This window comes from Carassius auratus, chromosome 35 (assembly GCF_003368295.1).
Source record: "Carassius auratus strain Wakin chromosome 35, ASM336829v1, whole genome shotgun sequence".
NCBI classification, from domain to species: domain Eukaryota; kingdom Metazoa; phylum Chordata; class Actinopteri; order Cypriniformes; family Cyprinidae; genus Carassius; species Carassius auratus.
Window position 1 is genome coordinate 7,950,720 of NC_039277.1, and position 20,482 is coordinate 7,971,201.

Below are 20,482 nucleotides of genomic sequence, written 5' to 3' on the forward strand. Positions count from 1 at the left end.
TTCTGCTTCCTGCTTGCATCTTTCTTTTACCTTTCATTCTGTCACCTTCATCATATCTTTATGGATATGATCTATCTGTGTGGATATTTACCAAACAAACTCATTACTATTTACCACTGACTGTAAATAGCCACAGTAACATGATAAAGCAATAAGTTGCAAGAAGATGAAATTACTATGACATTAGAAGTGCTGAGGGCTCTGTTAGACAACTCGGAGCACATATAAAACATACATATACTTGGTGTTATTTCATAAAATAAACAAGCAGCAACAAAAACTTCATAATTTATTGATAACAAAAAATAGCTCTTCCACCAAGCAATGTAGTTATTCAGCAATGCATCACGCAGTGCAGTAATACTAATGTAACGAGATCACAGGTGTGAGTTTATAGAGTATTTTACAACGGATGCTTTAACACAGTAAAACTTTTATTTTTTTGTAGAAATAAAATGGATTTTCATGAGTGATTTTTTACCTTAGTTCATGTTTATCTCAGTTATCTCATATTTCATCTTAAGCTCTTCATTAAAACTATCGTGTGGGGGGAAAAAATTATAATATAAGAGAAAAAATTTTTTTGGTGAAAATGACACAGTAACTGAGAGACACTCAAAATTTAAAATGTATATGCATTATTTACACACAATACTTTTTAATGAAGCTATTTTTTTTATTATGGCTTTGTTTTTATTATTATCTTTTTAAAAAAATGTATAATGGATTTAAGACTGAAGGTCTTAATTTTTCTTTTCAGGCCTAAATTTGGCTTTCTAATATCACTTCACCTTCCTCTAAAGAGAATGACAGTCTAGGAGTGCACTCGGGTGCAGTTAAGCTGTCTTATCGATCAGACTTGAAGTAGAAATCTATTTAATGGCTTGAAACATGATCATACATTGAAATACCAACGTAAAATTTGTGAAACATTGCCAGAAGCAGTTTTAGAGATTGAAAAGAGGTTTCAGCCAAAGGTGATAAATGGTAATGTTAATGGTGCAGATCTGAGGGCGCTCAAGTCTTCAACCCCATTGCATTCCCAGTGCGAGGCTAAAACTCACCCTACCAGGCATACAAATTGAACAAGTAATTTTGCCCATAGAAGGAATTCACCTTCAAGCAAACCTCCAGCAACCAACTGAAAAATACGAAATTATCTTCTAATTCTCACTCACCCCACATACTACAGTTGAGGCAAGATTTAAGAAGGTTGCTTCTGCAGTCAAATTAAAGAACAGGGTGGTGAACTCATCGGGAAATTATTCATTAAACTCGCAAAGCACCGGTGGAGAGCCATAGGTAAAAGCTCTTTTGTACAAAACAGAACGAGTTTAACGAGAAACCTTACACCGATTGGACCTTTCTCCTCCGCTGAGTTAATTATCCAATCAAATGAAGACGCTGTCTACCACTTTATTATACTCTTTTTCACCTTTTTTAACATGCATGAAAATTACTGAGCACCTGAATACCACTAATTTAATGGACTTAATCACTATCCGTGTTTCGACTTAATTTCAAAGCACAAGTGAAATGGAGTAATTTCAGTAGCTTCCGGTGAATTTTGGGCATGGCATAAAACGATCCAGTGTTTCCCAGCCCTGCTCCTGGAGTTCACCCAACACTGCAGATTTGGTATGCCTCCCTCAAACACACCTGCTTTAACTCAGCGACTCGTTAGAAGAGAAACAAAGAGCTGAAATGGACTGGAAAACTGTCTCCGAGCAACACAGTAGAGATTTCTGCAAGAATCAGTGTGTTTGAATGAATCGGTTGATTGAATGATTCAGTAGCCTGTGATATTGTGGCCTAATCTATTAAATGTAATAATAGCTAATAATTATTTTAATCACCATTAATGAACAAACTATAAAAATAGGCTAAGTTAATAATAATGATTATTCTTTTCCTAAAGCCTATCAAAAAACAAATGCACAGTAGGCTATAACCCTAACATTTATTGTAAATAGCCTAATTACAAAACTATAACATTATAAAGTGAACATCGCTTCTTGTGTGAATCTTTTGATAATGTTGAATTTACCGAAAAAAAAAAAAAAGACAAATCAGTCAAAATCAGATTTTTATTCATATCTGATTGGAATCCAATCGAAGTGACACCATTTGATCCACCTCTCTCTCTCTCTCTCTCTCTCTCTCTCTCTCTCGTCCCATCCTCTGTCACTAAAAACATCGTGCAGCATATTCTTCTGTTCTGCTGTATTCAAGGATCCCTCCGCAGATATTTTTTTTAGTCATCGATACAGACATCCTGAACTCCAGGCTATGCAGGTAAGATGCTTTTCCTGAGAAGGCAAAGAAAAAATATGAATATATGTTAGTGATCCAACTGATAAAAGGTTGTTGTTTGTTCAGGTAACTTTCGATTTGAGTCGTTTTTACCTGCTTACTAAAATTGTCTTCAGTCACACTTTCTAGTGAATTTGAAAGCAGTGGAATCTTTGCGTGTGTGTGAATGTGTGTGTGTGTGTGTGTGAGAGAGAGAGAGAGAGAGAGAGAGAGAGATTTAAAGTGTATTAAAATTGTATTAAGAGGAGCCCTCAGCCATTTTCATCTACAAAGTTTGGTGGATAGTGACTTTTATAAAACTAATTATTATGTAACACTGTGCCTCCTTTAGACTTTAGAACAGCCTGTGTCAGGAATTTGATATCATGCCCTTCATGTCCTTTGGGTAACTTAATATAAGAGGATTTGGAGGAAACCGGGAAAAGGGCCAGAAATAAATATTTCAATTTCTATAACAAATTACTAATGGTATTTCAGTAAGTATCTTAGGTCAGACAACATCAAAGTGAGAGGACTGTAAAGAAATTCTGGGAAATGTTAGCCACGTTTGCTTTTAATATTACACATTATTGCTATGAATATTCCCACCAATCTGGTGATATTTATACTGTAGTTGCATACACAAATACTTAAGTTATCCACTTAAACATAGATATGCCAGACAAGAAAACAGCATAGACTCAGATGACCAAATGACTGTTGTTTTTAATTGATACTTTGATAGTTTAAAACAGGGCTGGTTAAATCCATTCCTGGAGGGCCACAAGACAATCAAGGTTTTCAGGAATCCTTGATTATTGCATGGAGATGTGTTTGATTTGGAGATTAGGGTTAGAGTTAAACTCTGTTGAGTTGTTATCCTCCAGGAATAGTAATGAATAGCCCTGATTTAAAGCTTGCCATCCATTGAAGAATTTGTTCTCCTGGAACACCCAGGAACCAGTATTTGGTGACTTAGTGGATATATTTTCTTCTCTTGGTGTTGATGATTGTTTCAAAATGAGAAACCAGAGGTATGCTTACAGTTTGAAATCATTTTGTACTGTTATTTTAAAAAATCCAGCTCAAATGCACAAAATATATATATTTTTGGAATTGAGCCAGATTTGTGTTTCCTATGTTTCTATTTTGACCTTTAGCCAGATATTTAAAGCAAGCATTGTATTGCTGGAATATCAAAATGGGACACTTGCATGACATAAGTATGAATTTTATAATTGGCTTATCTTGGTCAACTCCATGGTATCCTTGTCTATTTTATCATACAAGGAAGAGGAGGAAGGAAATTGGGTTCTTCTTTGGTTCCTGAAAAATTAGATGCAGCTTGCACTGGGGTGCCTCTGTTTCTAAACTGATGTAATGTTGCATCTGTTTTAAAATTCAAACATAACATAACTCTAAGTATTTAATGATTCAGTAAACATTTCGCCAAATTCTAGATGACAACATTTCTTACTCTCTGGTCTCAGAGAATCTGTCTTGAGAAACACCCGAGGTACAGCCCACAGGCAACATCATTGGGCGGGCAGCGAACAAGTGGACTGATTGTCTGTCACTGTTGGGATTTAGACTGTGAACGTGTGGACATTTTTAAGATGTCAGACATTTGACATTGTGGACCCCAGTGGACTCCAGGGGTCATGAACTGCGAAATAAAAATTATCTTGATCTTTTCGTATATAAGAGGTCATTGTACTATTAAAAACAGCCTGCAAGTTTCAGAGCTCAAAACTTTCTCTTTGGTCTAAAAATAGATTATACTGTATATAGCAAAACTACTTTACTTTATGATGTAATAGTGTGGCTAAACCCGCATCCGCAGAAGTTCAACACCTGCTTCTACATTTCTGCCTGTTTAGCCCTGCTCAGCGATTCATGCATAGTGTAAACAACAGGTTAAAGACTGATCCGAAGACAACAAAACACTGTGCAGTGGCAAGTTGTGGGAAAACAGTCTTTGCATTGCCTTCCTTCTGGTCCCAACATTAGGAAAGAGTGGATGAACTTTATTTTTTCAATGAAGAATCAAGCCCGCATCAGTAAGAACTTGGTCTTTTGTTCACTTTTGTTCGCAGATTTGTTTACAAACAAGGTACAATTCGACACAGAATTTAAAAAAGATTGAAACTAAAAGATGATGCAGTGTAGACTGTATCAGATCAGACAGTAATGAAAATGTTATGTAAAAATCTAAACATTATAAGTGGACCGCAGAGATCAGTACAAAATAATAAAAAAGACAGTCTGTCCACTTTAACCATGGAGAGGTTCGATCCCTCTTCAAGGGGGAGATCCCAGAAGATCCAAGAACACCTGGGGAGCCACCATCAGACAACCAGATGCTGTCTGTCACAGCAGCTGAAGAAAAAAGGACTCTGTAAGGCCGTTGACCCAGATGGCATCTCTGGCTGGATTCTGAAAGGACGTTTGACCCAGCTGACTGATGTTCTTACAGACATCTTTAACATCTTGCCATCACAATCCGTGGTCCCAATATAGTTTAAAACTGACACCATTATCCCTGTACCAAAGAAATCATCAATAACCTGCCTTAATGACTGTCCCTCTTTGGCACTCACACTCATCGTCATGAAATGCTTTGAGTGATTGGCATTCAACACTCTGCAACTGGATCCTGGACTTCTTGACTGACAGAACTCTGGCAGTAGTGGTCTGCGACAATACATTGCACTCTTTCACTCTAAACACCGGTGCCCCTCAGGGCTGTGTTCTCAGCCACATACTGTTTCAGCTACACACTCATGACTGTGTTGACCAATCAAAACAATCAACATCATCAAGTTTGCTGGTGATACAATTGGTGGGCCTTATCGCACACAACAACAAGACAGTGTACATAACGTGTGAGAAGACACAGTCTTATCTCTTTTCATCAGCAAGACAAAAGAGAGTATTGTTGACTACAGGAGTCCCCTGCAACTCATCTCTCTCTCTGCACATCAGTGCTGAACTTGGTTGGGAACCACTGATCTAGAATTATGGAATAATTTCAGAAAGCACTGTTCTGAAATCTGCTCGGAAAGTGCTGCTCTAGAAAAATTTCAGATAGCATTGCTCTGAAGTCTGATCATCTAGTGTCACACTATAATCTTCTCAGATAGTGCTTCTCTGAAGTCTGCTCAGCTGGCTTCACTCTACAATTAGCTCAGTGCTGCTCTAGAATAATTTCAGATAGCACTGTTCTAAAGTCTGTTCAGATAGTTTTTTCTCTAGAACCTGTTGGATAATGCTGCTCTAGAATAATTTCAGTGATGCTCTAAAGTCTGCTTGACTTTCGAGATCTTTTCAGATAGTGATGCTCTAAAATAGACACAGAGCTGTTAAACTGTTACTCAACTTGTGTTGGTTCTCAAGCCTGCTCAACTAGTAGTGCACTTTTTTTTAATCGTTATCTTATCATTTTTCTGTAAAGCACCCTGACCACAATGAATGGTGTTAAAAATAAACTTGTTTTGCCTTGCTTTGGTTATTTGCTCTGTTGTGATTTCCTGTGTTGTCACATTGTTGTGTACTTGCTCAATTCATGTGCAGTTGATGTATTGAACGATAGGTAGAGGTAAAGACAAATGGATTGAGCCGATTAAAGTTTGTAAAGGCAATAATATATCTGCAATCTTTATAGGCAAGAATCACTCTCACCCAAATCATTTTTATGTCATGCTGCTCTGTTTTCACTGATGCAGCTACCCTGGAGTTCTTGTGGGGATATCAAGGACTGTTTATGTTGAAGGTGCCCTATGTGGTTGTTTGGGACAGGTTGAGCAGTCACAGTGGTCAAGCCAGAGATTTATTGGAGCCTGCTATGTTGACATTGCCTACTGTACATGATATACTCGACTGACTCACTATAGTCATATCAGTAATGCAGCAGGTGCCAAGGTCTGTAGGTGACCACATGACAGTGCATCCCAAAAACACACATGCCCACATGATTTCGAGCATTGTTATCAACTAGATCCCAGTAAAACACACAAATACAGTTAGGAAAGAAACAAACTTGCCCTCTACAGTGAATTTTCTGGTGTGATTATGTAACGCTCCCCACTGCATGTCAGGGCAGATGTGTAGTAAAGTTAATTTAGTACTTGTAGGTATGTACAACTATGAAATATTACAATTCTGTGTATTTTTGGAGAATTACAAATGTTCTTTGTACTTCTCTCAGTGGGTAATACAAATTATCTTTCATGGCAGTATTTAACAGATGCAGGCCCTCAAAAATGATGCCGGCCCCTGATGTTTTATTGATGCTGTTTTTAGGGAGGTATAATTATTTAGCAATGCTGTAAATGTTCAGAGCAAAACTCACTGTCTTTTCATATACAAATAAGAACAAGAAAATAAGTAAGGCCCCTCACAGGATTCCTCATGCCATTCAAGATGAACAACACTTTGCACATGCAAGCAAATTCTCACAGATATGTCCATTTCCATGAAGACAAATGCATTTTTGAAGGCGTGTTAAATATTTTTCTTTAAAGCTGCCGTTCCCTAGAAACTTTCCTCACTCTTACGTTTATATTTTTACTCATTTTATCTCCTATATCTCTTTGAGCACATCTCTCTCACCTTACTCATCTTTGATGTGTTTGTAATTTCTGTGTTGCTGACAGTAGAACTGTCTGTGGGTGGCTGGGGAGCATTGTAACATGGCTCCAGTTGCAACACCTTTAGTTTAACCAATTAAAAATGAATTACAGGGATAAAATCCCCACCATCCTAACATGACAATGGAAGTTGTTGGAATCTTTTTAAAATATAAAGAATTCAGGTTTGAGGTGAGAAAGAAAATGTTTACATTGAGTTCAAAATTGGATTTATGATCATGTTAATGAATGTTAAATGATAGAACTGGTATAATCAGAATCGGCTTCTCTAGTTTAATTTGATATCTAACATCCGCAAGATATTTATATGATCATGTTTTAAACTAAAAATAAAATGTCGAAGCAGACAGTGAGTGTTGTTACAAAAGGACATTCAAAGACATGGTATTCTGTGTGAACTACTTGACTTGCTTTTCAGTTCTGTGCAGTTCTGTGTTTTCTCATTGTCTTTCTCCCCCAGGCAGACGGACAGAAGGGCTGTGATGGAGGTCTGCTGCCTGATGCCAACAGGCGGGACAGGGACCCCAGCGGGCAGAAGGAAAACCACGGGAAGTGGCAGAAGCCGCACATCTCCCGCAAGTCCCTCATGAAATGCTGTCTGGTCAAAAGGATCATCGCCAGTGCGGCGCCCCAGGGCACAAGTATGATTCCTAAAAAAAACAGAAAAATGTTTTGAACACTGTGTGCCAGCCATGATCCAGATGGAGGAGTGGAGGGAATAAATTAGACAGGAGAGGTTTAAAATTGCATGCATTAAATTGTATACAGGCCTTTTAGAAATCTACTGTATATGGTATTTACTTGCTTCTGCCATAATTTTTTTTTAAAGTGAAAAGACTTTATGGTCATGTTTATGTGTGCTTGGCTCATATGTAGCATCATTTAAATCAAGACATGACTTGAAGGTATAGCATACGCTTCACACCGAGTTTTTCAATTCATGCTCCCTACTCAGTGGTGGACAAAAAGCAGCTCCAAGCGGTCCTGAACTGATTAAAAAAAAACAGGATTTAAAAAAACACTCCATTATAGTTTCCAATTGTGCTGTTAACACAAGCAAGCAATACAATGATTGAATTAGGGACCAGTTGAATTAGACTAAATATACAGTATACTGTTTAGTCATTTGATTGGTAAAGCAGCATTCTGTGAGTGCTTATATTTTAGTCCAACACCGTTTTCCGCTGTATTTTTCACTTTTTTGTAGTTGTTGATGTTGCAGAAATACAGTCATTAGTGGTGGGTTTCACTCATTCACTGATTCATATGTGGATTCATTCAGGAATGAAACAAGTGACTGTCTCACTGAATCATTCCGAAAGTGTTTTCTTAACCAAAAACAATAAAATTCTGCCATGATTGTCATCAACAAAATGTTATAAAACTTACATTATTATTATTTATTTTTTTCTGGGGAAAAAAATCATTAAAGTAGTCACAAGTAATTTATTTTATTCTTTAATTAATAGGTTTAATAAAGCAAATTCAAAGCAAGAACCATTTCTATTTTGATATATTTCAATAAGTACTTTAATTATGTGAAGCAAAGCTGAATTTTCAGCATCATTACTCTAGTCTACAGTGTCACATGATCCTCCAGAAATCATTCTTTATTTAAAACAGTCTTCATATTTTTTGGTGGAAACCGTGATACATTTTTAATGATTCGTTGATGAACAGAAAAGTTTTGAAAAACAAAATGTATTTGAAATACGAGATCTTCTGTAACATTATAAATGTCTTTATTGTCATGTTTGATTAATTTGATGGATACTAAACTGTATATACGTACCACATAGTGTGTACTATCTAACAAAGGGCTGATGCTGCTCAAGGCACAACGCTGTTCAGCAACACTGCCTGACTAGATACTCAACCTGATGTCATATTTCCCTCTTCTTACAGCATCGCTCTCTCCCTCCTCATCTACTTTTTCTTTCATCATTTTTCACTGACCCTCCCACTTTTGCATCTCTTTCACAATAATATTCTGATGTTAGTTAATTATCTCTCTGTAATAACTGAGAGATGTTTTAGTGTGTGTTATGCAGAGTTTGTCCTGCATTTAATATGTAACCTGTGTCAGACCGCTCAGGGATCATGTGAGGGGACAATGTGTGTCTGAGCTGCAAAATCCAGTGTAAATAATTGACAGAGCACTTCTGTGTGTGCAGACAGTGAGTAATGTAGCATGTGTGTGCACTTACATCTGCAGGGCTGAGACCCCAGTTCACTTTCATCCCTCCGTCCCATCAGCATTTCTTGAGTCATCTAGTTTTCTTTTTCTATATTCAGACAAGCCTTTGGCTCTTGCCTGGGCTCTCTTTATCAAAAAACTAAAAAAAAATAATAATCAGACTGATTTTCTTAATGTCATTTCCAGTCTGTTTATATGCATTTACAATAAGAAATGCATAAATTATTACATTTTTGGTTCATTTTAGGCTCCCTGGACCAGTGACCAAAATAACATACTGCTGAATCAGGTGCCAAAATATGACTCTGCTTCACTTTTTCAAACAAGCCATCTGGGACTCCAGGCAGCCTCAAAAAGTTTGCCTTTGTGCAAGTGAAATGAAGTGTGACCGGTTGTTAAAATCAGGTTGTTTATCAATTACTTTCTCATTGCTTCACCCTTTAATTTAAAGAAGAGCATGAAGTGCTTTTTGTGAGCCCAGCATTTGATGGCACATGATGAGCAGTGAGAAGCGCTACTTCTAAAAACTAAATAAGCACAGCAATTTTCCATTTTAATGCTACGAAATGAATAATTAGAATTGAACTTAATCTAATTAGCAGTTGAACCTTGAAATATTAATTCTGATTGGTTTTTACTAATGAGGGAAGTAGCCTATTGTTCTTGCGCTCTCAGACAAAAATATGCAAAAATCCGTTTTATTGATACAATAGCAGTACAACAGTAGAACAAATACTATATACCACTAAGAAGAACGCTACCTGATTTTATAGAAATTATAATATTTTGTTTTTGAAGAACTGGCAAACATGAAACTGTGGCTCAGAAAAGAAAGAGATGAATAGATCAGAGCGAAAAGCCAGGACAGAATCCCAAGTAGTCAAAGTCCAGCTGAGCTCCACTGACTTCAGTTGTTTCTCTCTGTACTTTGTAGTGTGAGCCCAACAGATGGCAGTATGCCTTTGAAGATGGCAAATATGAACTGGAGAGCCTTCATGAATACTATTACCTTTAGGCTATGAGTGTAGTGAAATGCTATATAAACTAGTGTACACTTTGTAACTAGTAAAAATCCAACTTCTGTACATGATCATGTCAGTAGTCGAACAAAGTTAGTGTCATACCCTTCTGTCACATGTATGTTCTCTTTATTGTTTCATTTTTGTCTTCAATGCCTCGGTTGACATAGTTTCCCAGTGTGTGCATGTGATAACTGTATTTAGTTCAACTGTTGTCTGTTAACCTATTACGAAATAACAAAATAACCACATGGGAAACAAGGGACTATAAAAAAAATTGGCTATTAGTATTCATTTGGTTTACTTTTTTTATAGTCCTATGTTTCCTGAGTTCAGGGTCTCATCTTATGTCGTGTTTTGGAAGCCTGTTTCTCTGTATCCTTTGTATAAGTTAGATTAAAGACCATTTTCTTTGTTATTTCGTCTCGGTGAGATATGATTGGCAACACCCTGTGACAGAAGAAAGGACCAAAACTGTTTTATTTTATGGCATTTTCTGTTTGTGTATATCCTCCGTCACCATGGCCCTTCCTGCCGTCCCGTCTGGAGCAGATGGATGACTCCCTGGAAATTCACACCAGGGACTTCATTGAATTGGCGAACCTGAAGCACTTCCCAGCCCGCTCGCTCTGTGTATTACCTCTCGAGCCTCAGTGAATGCTCCTGAGCAAAGCTGTCAGGGAGTGGTCCTCAACATGATTTCGCTGCATGTGTGAAGTAGGTACTGGTAAACAACAACACTAGGCATTCACCTCATGTGTCTTGGTTCCTCCTAAATCCTGCTCTCCAGTGTTCCCAACCCAGCTTCCCTCTCCTGCTTCCTCTCCTAAAAAACAGGCAGTTCCTCAGCTCTGCCTCCGCTGGCCAGGCCTCAGCTCACCCTCAGTCAGTGCCATCCGGGCTTTTTGACTCACCTCAGGCCTTCCAGTCTTCTGCTTCTGATTTCTCCATATTTTCATAGATATCTCGGATATCTATTATTTAGAGTCTTCTTTTAAATCCCACAGCAGTGAGACTTCTGAAGTGCAACATTCCATGATGCAATACCCTGACACCTATACGGAATGTAGGAAATGTGATCTATTAATGCAATATTACTTGACAACCACAGAGAAATGCTGACAGTATTATCAGATAAAGGAAGAATCCATTAAGTAATAATTACAGGCAAACTAAGAACCCAAGTTGTCTATAAATAATGCCTCATGTTTGATGTAAAGACTATAATGCTGTCTCAGCAACAAGGCTATTAAATTAAGAGCTGCGCTGAGTTTTAATCACTTATATGGAGACAATCCCCAGAGATAATATTCACCCTCATGTATACTATAAAGTCTGTAATGCATTGCTTATGAAAAAAAAAAAAACATGCACAGCTATTTCCAAATTACACAAAAAGAATGCTATTATTCATTAAGAAGTTTAATTAAATGCAGTTTAAAAAAAAATGTTTTATCAAATAATTCTGTAAAAAAATATATATCACAATATCCATTAAAAATTTAAGTTCAGTTCAGTACAATTGTTTTCAAAATGTATAGTAATAACTGTTTTTTTTAAATGACAAATCAGTATATTAGACTGATTTCTGAATGATCACGTGACACTGAAGACTTTGAGGAATGATGCTGAAAGTTCAGATTTACATTACAGAAATAAATTACGTTTGAAAATATATTCAGATAGAAAACAGATATTTTAAAGTGTAATAATATTTTACAATGTTACTGTTTTTTACTGTATTTTTTGTCAAATAAATGCAGAACTTTAGAATGGATTTAGTGAATTTTAGCCTGCTTTTAGTGCCACAAAATGGATAGTTTCCCAGCTTTCTTATATCAGCCCTCGTACTCTTGCATAAATGTCATAGGATTCTTGTTTGTTTTTTAACTTAATGCAGACAGAGATTTAAGAGGAAGTTGAGAGTGTTTTGAAGTTAGTTTCTGGCACATCCCAAGGCATGTATTGATTTCCCCCTGACTCTCTGATGCCTGCGCCCGGTTTAAACTCATGCATTAATAAGTACAAACTCATCAGCAGTCATCTTTCCCCTCCTGCACTCAGGCTGAATGATAGGTAAAGTTTTCCATGTTATTAGTGAATAGTATAGCTTCCTTAAGTATAAATTCTGATGCATTATTCTCATATTAATAGAAACAAGCTTCCAGTTGATTCAAATGGATAAAACATAATAGAGGTCGAAATAGTTTTTTTTTTTTTCATATAATTTCATTGAAATATATCGCTGACTTGCAGTGCATTTTGCAGTCAAGTTTCTCCATATGTCTGAGGTAGCATCTCAAGGCATGAATGTCACTTTTTTTTTTTTTTTACAACATTCAAAGTTCACTCTGCTCCTTAATTTGAACAGGCATGAAGCTTTTGGTTTCATGTTTCCAGCAGCTGATGAGAGGCACAGTCAAGATTTCACATTAAAACAAATGTAAAATAGTCATAATGTCCTTCAGCTAATGCATAAAAACTTAAGAGTTTGTACTTTTTATAGTTTGTGTGTTTGCCATATGTCACTTTTATTTATTTAATTTGATTTAATTTGTAAATGAATTTATTTATTGATTGATTGATGTATTTTTTTTTATTTAAATAATTATTTTTTATTTTTCTATTTTACAATATTTTACTGTATTTGTCAGTTTCTGCCATTTCAATAAATTATGTGTTTTACATATTAAATATATATATTTTTTTACTTTATATATATTACTCTATAGATGTCTACTTTTGACAAACCACTACAACTTCATAATAAAGTTCTTTAAATCAAGTTTTATTAGATGATGTTTTGGAATACTTGATCCTGAATCTTGATTCAGTGGTCAGATATTCTGGTGTAATGACAACTAAACGCTCGGTTTCTCACTTAATTGCTTCAGGCAACCAATTTTCCTATATCTCTACTAGCATCATGTATCTTATATCACTGCGTGGTCTCTTTCCTTCTCACATAATCAAATAAGTTAAACTGAAATTAATATTTCATATTGCTTCTGTATATCATATTTCCTTTATTTATTTGGCAAGTAGCCACGTAATAAGTGGGATAATGTACAGTCAGCCTGTCATTATCACAAAAGAAACCCCTTTTAAAGCCCTTTTACAGAGATCCAAGACCCCTCTTGTATATCCAGGTATATTAATCAATTCTGTAGTTTTGTATCATGCAAATAAATGAAGAATGCACCAGTTCAACTGCACCTAAACATACATTATGGCTGGCTCATCATTGTGTGTTATTGCTAGAGAGATGGAGAGGGAAGAGGGAGTGTCTGTGTCTTGAGATCGGACTCTTTCAGTACTCTGTAAGGAATATATAGACTGAAGAGGACCGCGACACACTAGTCCGTGGAGACCAAAGCCGCAGGACGTTCCCGTACGCTTGATGTTGTTACAGACAAACATGGATGAGGAAGTGAAGGAATTTGTAACTTGTTGACTTTATTTAAATGTTGACTTTATTTTAAATGATCCGTGGTGCCAGCATCACTGTACGGTTTACATTTGTGGTTTGTTTATAGCCTAATGCACCAGGAATTCAGAATAGCTCCGGGAATGAGCTCTGCAGACAATAAGAACTTGTCTTCTCATCAAACAAGATGAGTTGCTATTCCTAAAATCGTTCCTCTAGCATGACCTCTTGACCTTAGTCAGTTTTCTTGAAGGAATCGCATAGCTGATCGCAGTTAGCTCTCATTGCAATGGATATTCAGGGCATGGAGGTGTTTGCAGTTGCTGTAGTGATTCTAATGTTTGTAATGGTGCTCAAACAGTTTGGCATGACGGAGGCGCAGTCGCTGGATGGTAAGAACCACCGTATGGTTTTGATGTTGGCCCTAGTTTACTGTAAAAAGTGTCGATTATTCCAATATGCTGATTTGCTGTTCATTTCTTAAACTTTTATATATTTTCAGGATTCTTTTATAAATAGAAAGTTCAAAAGAGCAGCATTTATTTGAAATGGAAATCCTTTATGATTTAAACTGAATGTGACTATTTGCAATATATGCACACTTTACACTAGTCAGGTAACTTAAAAAAAAAAAAATTGCTGCATGTGGAAACGAATCTAAATTAACTGAAAAAATCCAAACAAGTACAAGGTGGTAACAACTTCACATAATCTAAGAAGAACACAGCAGCTATATTCAGAATATGAGCCAATGTATACATTTAATATCATTTTGCAGTTGTGGTACAGTCCAGCTACTGTTGTTTTTGCATCGCTTCCTCTTTATTTCTCTCTTATTTCTATGTTCTCTTAATCTCTTCCCTTCCCTGTTTATGTTCTCGCATGCCTCATAGATGGCGAGTAGATGTCAGATGGTGGGTTGCAGGTTATCTATAAGGCTGTCGGGGGAAACAAAGATAAAATACAAAGAAACATATTTCAGGAAATTCAGTTTCAGTTAATTGCTTTTTATATTAATTCTTATTAATATACTCTTAACATGTAAATGTCCCAAAACAATAAATTCATGTTCTACTTTAGCAAGTGTAGGTCTTTTAAAAGAGTGACAGATTTTAGTGTTTTATTTTTAGGGCATTTTTGTATGTTAACCAATTTTGGTACTTTGGGTCTTGGGTCGCCACTTGACATCCAATTAAAATTCTGTGCCCTGAAGCAAAGCCAGTTGAGAATCAGTGATATCGATCCATCCTGGTCCCAGCTCCTCAGCTCCTCTTCTGTGGTTTATTCAGTGTCTATTTTTGTCTTCCTCTTTTCAACCCAAATGTGTGGCTGTTCTTTCACCTGTACTCTGTGCTTTATCTGTTTCTGTCCTGTCCTTAGTGCAGCCCAACTGATTTCAGTCACTCCCCTCCTCCTCTTCCTCATCCTCATGCTCTCTCTCTCTCTCTCTCAGACAGCGCTGACAGGGATCTGGAGTTGTCCATGGTGCGACATCAGCCCAAGGGCTTGGAGCAGCTCCAGGCTCAGACTAAGTTCACTAGGAAGGAGCTGCAGTCGCTCTACAGAGGCTTCAAAAACGTAAGACCCCTTAAGAAAAACAAGTTTGTCACAAGTGAAATTTCCATATTATGCTAGATTAGGATATTAGGGTCATCTTATGTTTCTTAATAGGAGTGTCCCAGTGGATTGGTGGATGAGGAGACGTTTAAATCAATCTATTCGCAGTTCTTCCCTCAAGGAGGTAAAGTGATTATCACATTTCTGACTCTTATTTGGTGGATCTCGATTAGTGTGGATATAATCTTGGTTCAAGTAGCCTACATTATGTAAGTGGGACGTGTCAGGCATCTACAGGAGAATTTCTGCACTATAGCTCTAAAGGAATAGCATTCATTAAAATTATCTCACTCATTCATTAATTAATTCATCTATTTTTTATTTTTTTTATTTAATTGTTTGTTTATTTAATTTGTAATTGTTGTTATCTTCTTGTTTTAATTTATTAATGCATTTATTTAACTTTATTTTTAACACTAAAATAGTTTTAAATGGTTTAATTAGGTGTTTTAAATATATATATATATATATACATATATATATATATATATATATATATATATATATATATATATATATTTACATTACTATTTTTTTTTTATTTGTGACTTGACTCTTGTTATAAAATCTATTAAAGTCATGGTAAAGAATGAGTAGGTGTCCATTTTTTAGAAATAAAATCCAAATATTAAGAATAGAGTTAATCAATTCTTTTTTCTAGATGCAACCACATACGCACACTTCCTTTTCAATGCTTTTGACATGGACCGGCATGGTTCTATACGTTTTGAGGTAAGGAACATTATTACAAATTTCAAGCAATTTAAAAAATAATAATAATTTGAACGACTGCAGCTCCATGTTATATTACTTTATTCAAGTCAAATGTTTATATCGATATAAATCAGCAGATTAGCAATAATATCAGTCTACTAGATTTATATCAGAGGAACAAAAAGGAGGTTAATTATAACTATTATTTTTAAACTTCCATCTTTGGGTTCAATATCAACAGAACATGTGTTAGCCCAACAGACAATCACAATTGACAATGTTAAATTTAGTTTTGTTCTTCAATCAGTTGTAAAATATGTGTTGTGGCAGGACTTTGTAATCGGCCTGTCTGTCCTGCTTCGAGGTTCTGTGACAGAGAAACTGAGGTGGGCCTTTAGCCTTTATGATATTAATAAAGATGGCACCATCACCAGAGAGGTACAAAACACCAGTGTTAACATTGTTAAATTAGTACAAATATGCATTTGGCATTGTTACCGCAATTAACATTCACTTTCTACAGGAAATGCTGGCTATTATGAAGTCCATCTATGACATGATGGGCATGTACACCTTTCCTTATGTAAGAGACGCTGCTGCATTTGAACACGTGGAGAAATTCTTCCAGGTAACAAACGGTTAACAATCCCTTAGAAATGATGTCAGCCAGCCATGATCATCACTGACCTCTGAAGAAATATTTGTTATAGAAAATGGACCGAAACCGAGATGGTGTTGTAACCATCGATGAATTCATAGAGACCTGTCAGAAGGTAGGTCAGATGTAAAGAAGTCATAATAAAACTTTTCTTAATGTTTTCGCATGGAAGAGTTCATATTTAGCCTTAGTCTCAAGTCGCTGGGGTATATTTGTAGCAATAGCCAAAAAAACATTGTATGGGTCAAAGTTATAGATTTTTCTTTTATGCCAAAAATCATTAGGAAATTAAGTTAAGATCATGTTCCATGAAGATATTTATTACATTTATTACTTTAAATATATTACAACTTAAAGGTGCTGTAGGGAACTTTTGTAAAAAAAAATATTTTTTACATATTTATTAAACCTGTCATTATGTCCTGACAGTAGAATATGAGACAGATAATCTGTGAAAAAAATCAAGCTCCTCTGGCTCCTCCCAGTGGTCCTATTGCCATTTGCAGAAACTCCATCGCTCCCGGTAAAAAATAACCAATCAGAGCTGCGGTCCGTAACTTTGTTTGTGTTCAAAATGTAGAAAAATGTATATAATAAGCGAGTACACCATGAATCCATTTTCCAAACCGTGTTTTTGGCTTGTCCTGAATCACTAGGGTGCACCTATAAGCAGGCCCGTCGCAACAAGGCAGGCAAACCAAGCAATTGCTTGGGGCCCCGAGCTGACCTGGGGCCCCAAGACAACGACTGGTTAAGAATAAAATGCAACGACACTGTGTGAGCGCCCCTTTGATCGTCAATGCAGTAATGTGTAATGACACTGTTATCGGGATCCCCCTCAAGGGGGCCCCACTCAGTTGTTGCTGACAGCAGCAGGCCAACCAAGTCAAGTGATCTCTGCTTCTTTTTTTTTCGAAGGGAAGGAATATGGTTACTGTAATATGTTTTTTTTTTTTTTTTAACGGGATAAGGAAAACGCAGATCAGAAATCGCAGACTGCAAGGAGTCAGCAGTGTTTTGATTTAAGGGCTCAGGCAAACATAAAGAGAACGTCGTGGCGTGTTTCGATTGCAAGAATCGCGGAATCCAGTCATAAAAACGGAATTTACAGTTTAACGCAGAATGACACGTAATTTGCCAAATTTTTAATGAATGAATTAAAAATAGGTCATTGCGCTTACATCAAACCACGATACGGACTAATATCTGTAAATATTAAGCAGGAACAGTCTGTTTAAATATGAATCCTGCATGTTCTGCGTGTTCCTTGAAGACGCACTGAAGCGCGCGTGACGCTCGCGGTGATTTCAGTCTCGCGTCTGATGTCTCACTAAATAAGAATGTGAACGCATGAACAGCATCTACAGAACTGCTCTTAAAAAAAAAACTTTAGTTTGCTTAATTTTCAATAATTAAAAGATAAATTAATGTTTGGTGTTTAATGTGCATATCAGAAAATGCTTTATTTAAAAACCCACCTGAATGGCACTTAAATGCACTTAATTCATCTGTCAACTTTATTGTCATTGTTCAAAGTACAAGTAGTACAGACAGAGAAACAATTATTAATAATTAATTTTTTTTTTTTTTTTTTTTTTTTTTTTTTTTTGTATGCCATTGCATTCTATGCATTAAAAAAAAATCTAAAAAAGGAAACTTAGTTTTTCATTTAACGCACCCCTGAGCTGGTAATAGTGACCTCTTTCAATATGCTAACAGTGAAATGGTAAAACGTACTTCACAGGTCATTTCAGATTTTTGTTTCAATAATTTCCCAGCTACACCATCAACTTCATCCTCAACATCAACAGATGCATCCACAAGCTCTATGCTGATATCCTGCACAGCCCAGAGTTTAAACTAAGTATGTGCTGTCATATTATTAGAAGAAAAAAAAACAGTGCAAATCACTATTGAATTCCCACCAAACTATTTTTTCAAGCAGTATTTGCACTGTAAACTTTTTTTAATTTATATAAGGTGCGGGTGAACTTAAACTGTATGGCTATGATGTGGTTCCTGTAGGCTTTGCGTGTGTGTGTGTGGGGGGGGGGGGGGGGGGGTTGTTGTCGGGGGGCCTCTATGTCCATTTTGCTTGGGGCCCCCAAATTACTTCAAACGGCCCTGCCTATAAGTGTTTATATTCGGACTATTTTAGATTGCTTCGGGGGTACCGCGGCGGAGTAACCCAGTACCTTTGTGATTCTTCATAGACATAAACAGAGAGAAGTAGTTCCGGCTACGATGTTCTTCCGCAAGACGCAAGTAGTTCTGTTTATTAACCGCTAGAGCGTCAAAAGTTCCCTACCGCAGCTTTAAGTTTTGATTAGTAATATGCATTGCTAAGAACTTAATTTGGACAACTTTAAAGGGGATTTTCTCAATACTTAGATTTTTTTTTTTTTTTTTTAACCCTTAGATTCCAAATATTGTCCTATCCTAAAAAACCATACATCAATGCAAAGCTTATTTCTTCAGCTTTCAGATGATATATAAATCTCAATTACGAAAAATCGACCCTTATGACTTATGGTTTTGTGGTCAAGGGTCACATTTATCAAAAGACCGAGCAACAAAAATAACAAATTCTGAAATACTTTTAAAATTCTAATCACAGGGCCAGCAACAATCAACATTTTTTTATAAGAGGATGGAAAATGTGTATGAAATTCTACAGAAAAACAGAAATAAACAGCCTGATAAAAAAGTCATTGTGAAATGGTTATGAAATAATCAATTCTGAGTTGTTTTGGCACAAAAAAAATCTTGTATAACAATATATAGTAAGTGAAAACTTAGAAGCAGAAACAAAATACCCCTTTAAATCTTTTGTCTAGAAGTATCTGCGGTTGTTCACCATGCTTAGACAAAAGCATCAGAGTTAATGTCAGAGAAATGTCAACACTGGACTGATTTATGTTGAAACAGACTGTCAGTGTGTGACAGCCAGACGTTGTCTAAACTCTCTCTAACATGAAGCTGTCAGCAACAATCTGCGACTGATGCTTTTTCTTTCTCTGCTGTTTTATTAGGACAAGAACATTATGAGCTCCATGCAGCTGTTTGAGAATGTCATCTAGAGCGCCGCGTGAAGTGCAGAATGATCCTCTGGCTCTTTTTCCACATCGACTCTCAGCATCACTCCATTAGTCCTCGAGCGCTCCACAGGGACTCTCTAGAAACACTTGTGTTTTGTGCCTAGGCCTTGCACATCATCTATAGCATGTGAATGAATATTTTGATTGATTGCATTGAATGCTTTAACAACAAGATGTGGGCCGTCTGAGTGTCTCAGTTGAACCTTAAGCATTCAAGACCGGTTGTAAATGCTCATTTGTATATATGTAGATAAATCTGCGCTCTTAAAACTGGTTGATTTCTGCCTAGATTAATTAACTTTTGCATGTTTGCCTGCTTTTTGTTTTCAAAGAAATAAAGGCATCTGTGAATGACTCCATGATGTGTTGATGTCTGTATATATGGAATTCTGTAAAACTATATATTTATTTATTATTTCACTTAATGTAATAAGGAAACAAAAAGTTTACTATAAAAATACACAGCAAGGATGTAGATTGTTTGGAAGGAATATGCTTAAATTCTTCCATTTATTTGCCATGACAAGTTCAACACTGTGACAGTATTTTCTATGTTAAATAAATATTAAGTAATTAATTATATACATTTTAACAAAGAGAGACAAAAACATTATCAGAGATTTGCATTAATCCAGACAATTATTTAATTGTATAAATGTATTTTTATTTGTATTGATGTATTTCTTTCTTTGCTTGGTTGGTTTTATTTTGGAAGTAATTTAATTTGGGGCTTAAATTCATACATTTATTTATATTCAAAGGTGTGGCACAGTATATTATGTTAAATATTAAGTAATAAAATATACATTTT

The 20,482-nt window shown here is 36.1% G+C and overlaps 1 protein-coding gene across 3 annotated transcripts; it reads left to right on the forward strand.

Moving 5' to 3' along the window:
- The first annotated feature begins 1,519 nt into the window (after positions 1-1,519).
- Positions 1,520-20,020, forward strand: LOC113054282 (calsenilin-like). 3 transcript variants are annotated; one of them, XM_026219715.1, is made up of 10 exons: positions 1,520-1,638; positions 2,205-2,295; positions 7,402-7,582; positions 15,038-15,162; positions 15,256-15,325; positions 15,863-15,933; positions 16,246-16,353; positions 16,439-16,543; positions 16,626-16,688; positions 19,606-20,020. In XM_026219715.1, exons 2-10 carry the CDS (start codon positions 2,290-2,292, stop codon positions 19,651-19,653), a joined length of 777 nt encoding a protein of 258 aa, XP_026075500.1. In that variant the 5' UTR covers positions 1,520-1,638; positions 2,205-2,289; the 3' UTR covers positions 19,654-20,020. The 3 variants fall into 3 exon arrangements, with proteins under 3 accessions (XP_026075500.1, XP_026075501.1, XP_026075502.1); XM_026219716.1 differs by lacking the exon at positions 1,520-1,638 and adding an exon at positions 1,680-1,826; XM_026219717.1 differs by lacking the exons at positions 1,520-1,638; positions 2,205-2,295; positions 7,402-7,582 and adding an exon at positions 13,658-13,976.
- Positions 20,021-20,482: the final 462 nt, after the last annotated feature.

Excerpts from the sequence above, each read along its gene's own strand:
- LOC113054282 (XM_026219715.1), top strand. Across the intron at positions 16,544-16,625 it reads ACGTGGAGAAATTCTTCCAG|AAAATGGACCGAAACCGAGA; the intron begins GTAACAAACGGT and ends TATTTGTTATAG. Across the intron at positions 16,689-19,605 it reads TCATAGAGACCTGTCAGAAG|GACAAGAACATTATGAGCTC; the intron begins GTAGGTCAGATG and ends CTGTTTTATTAG.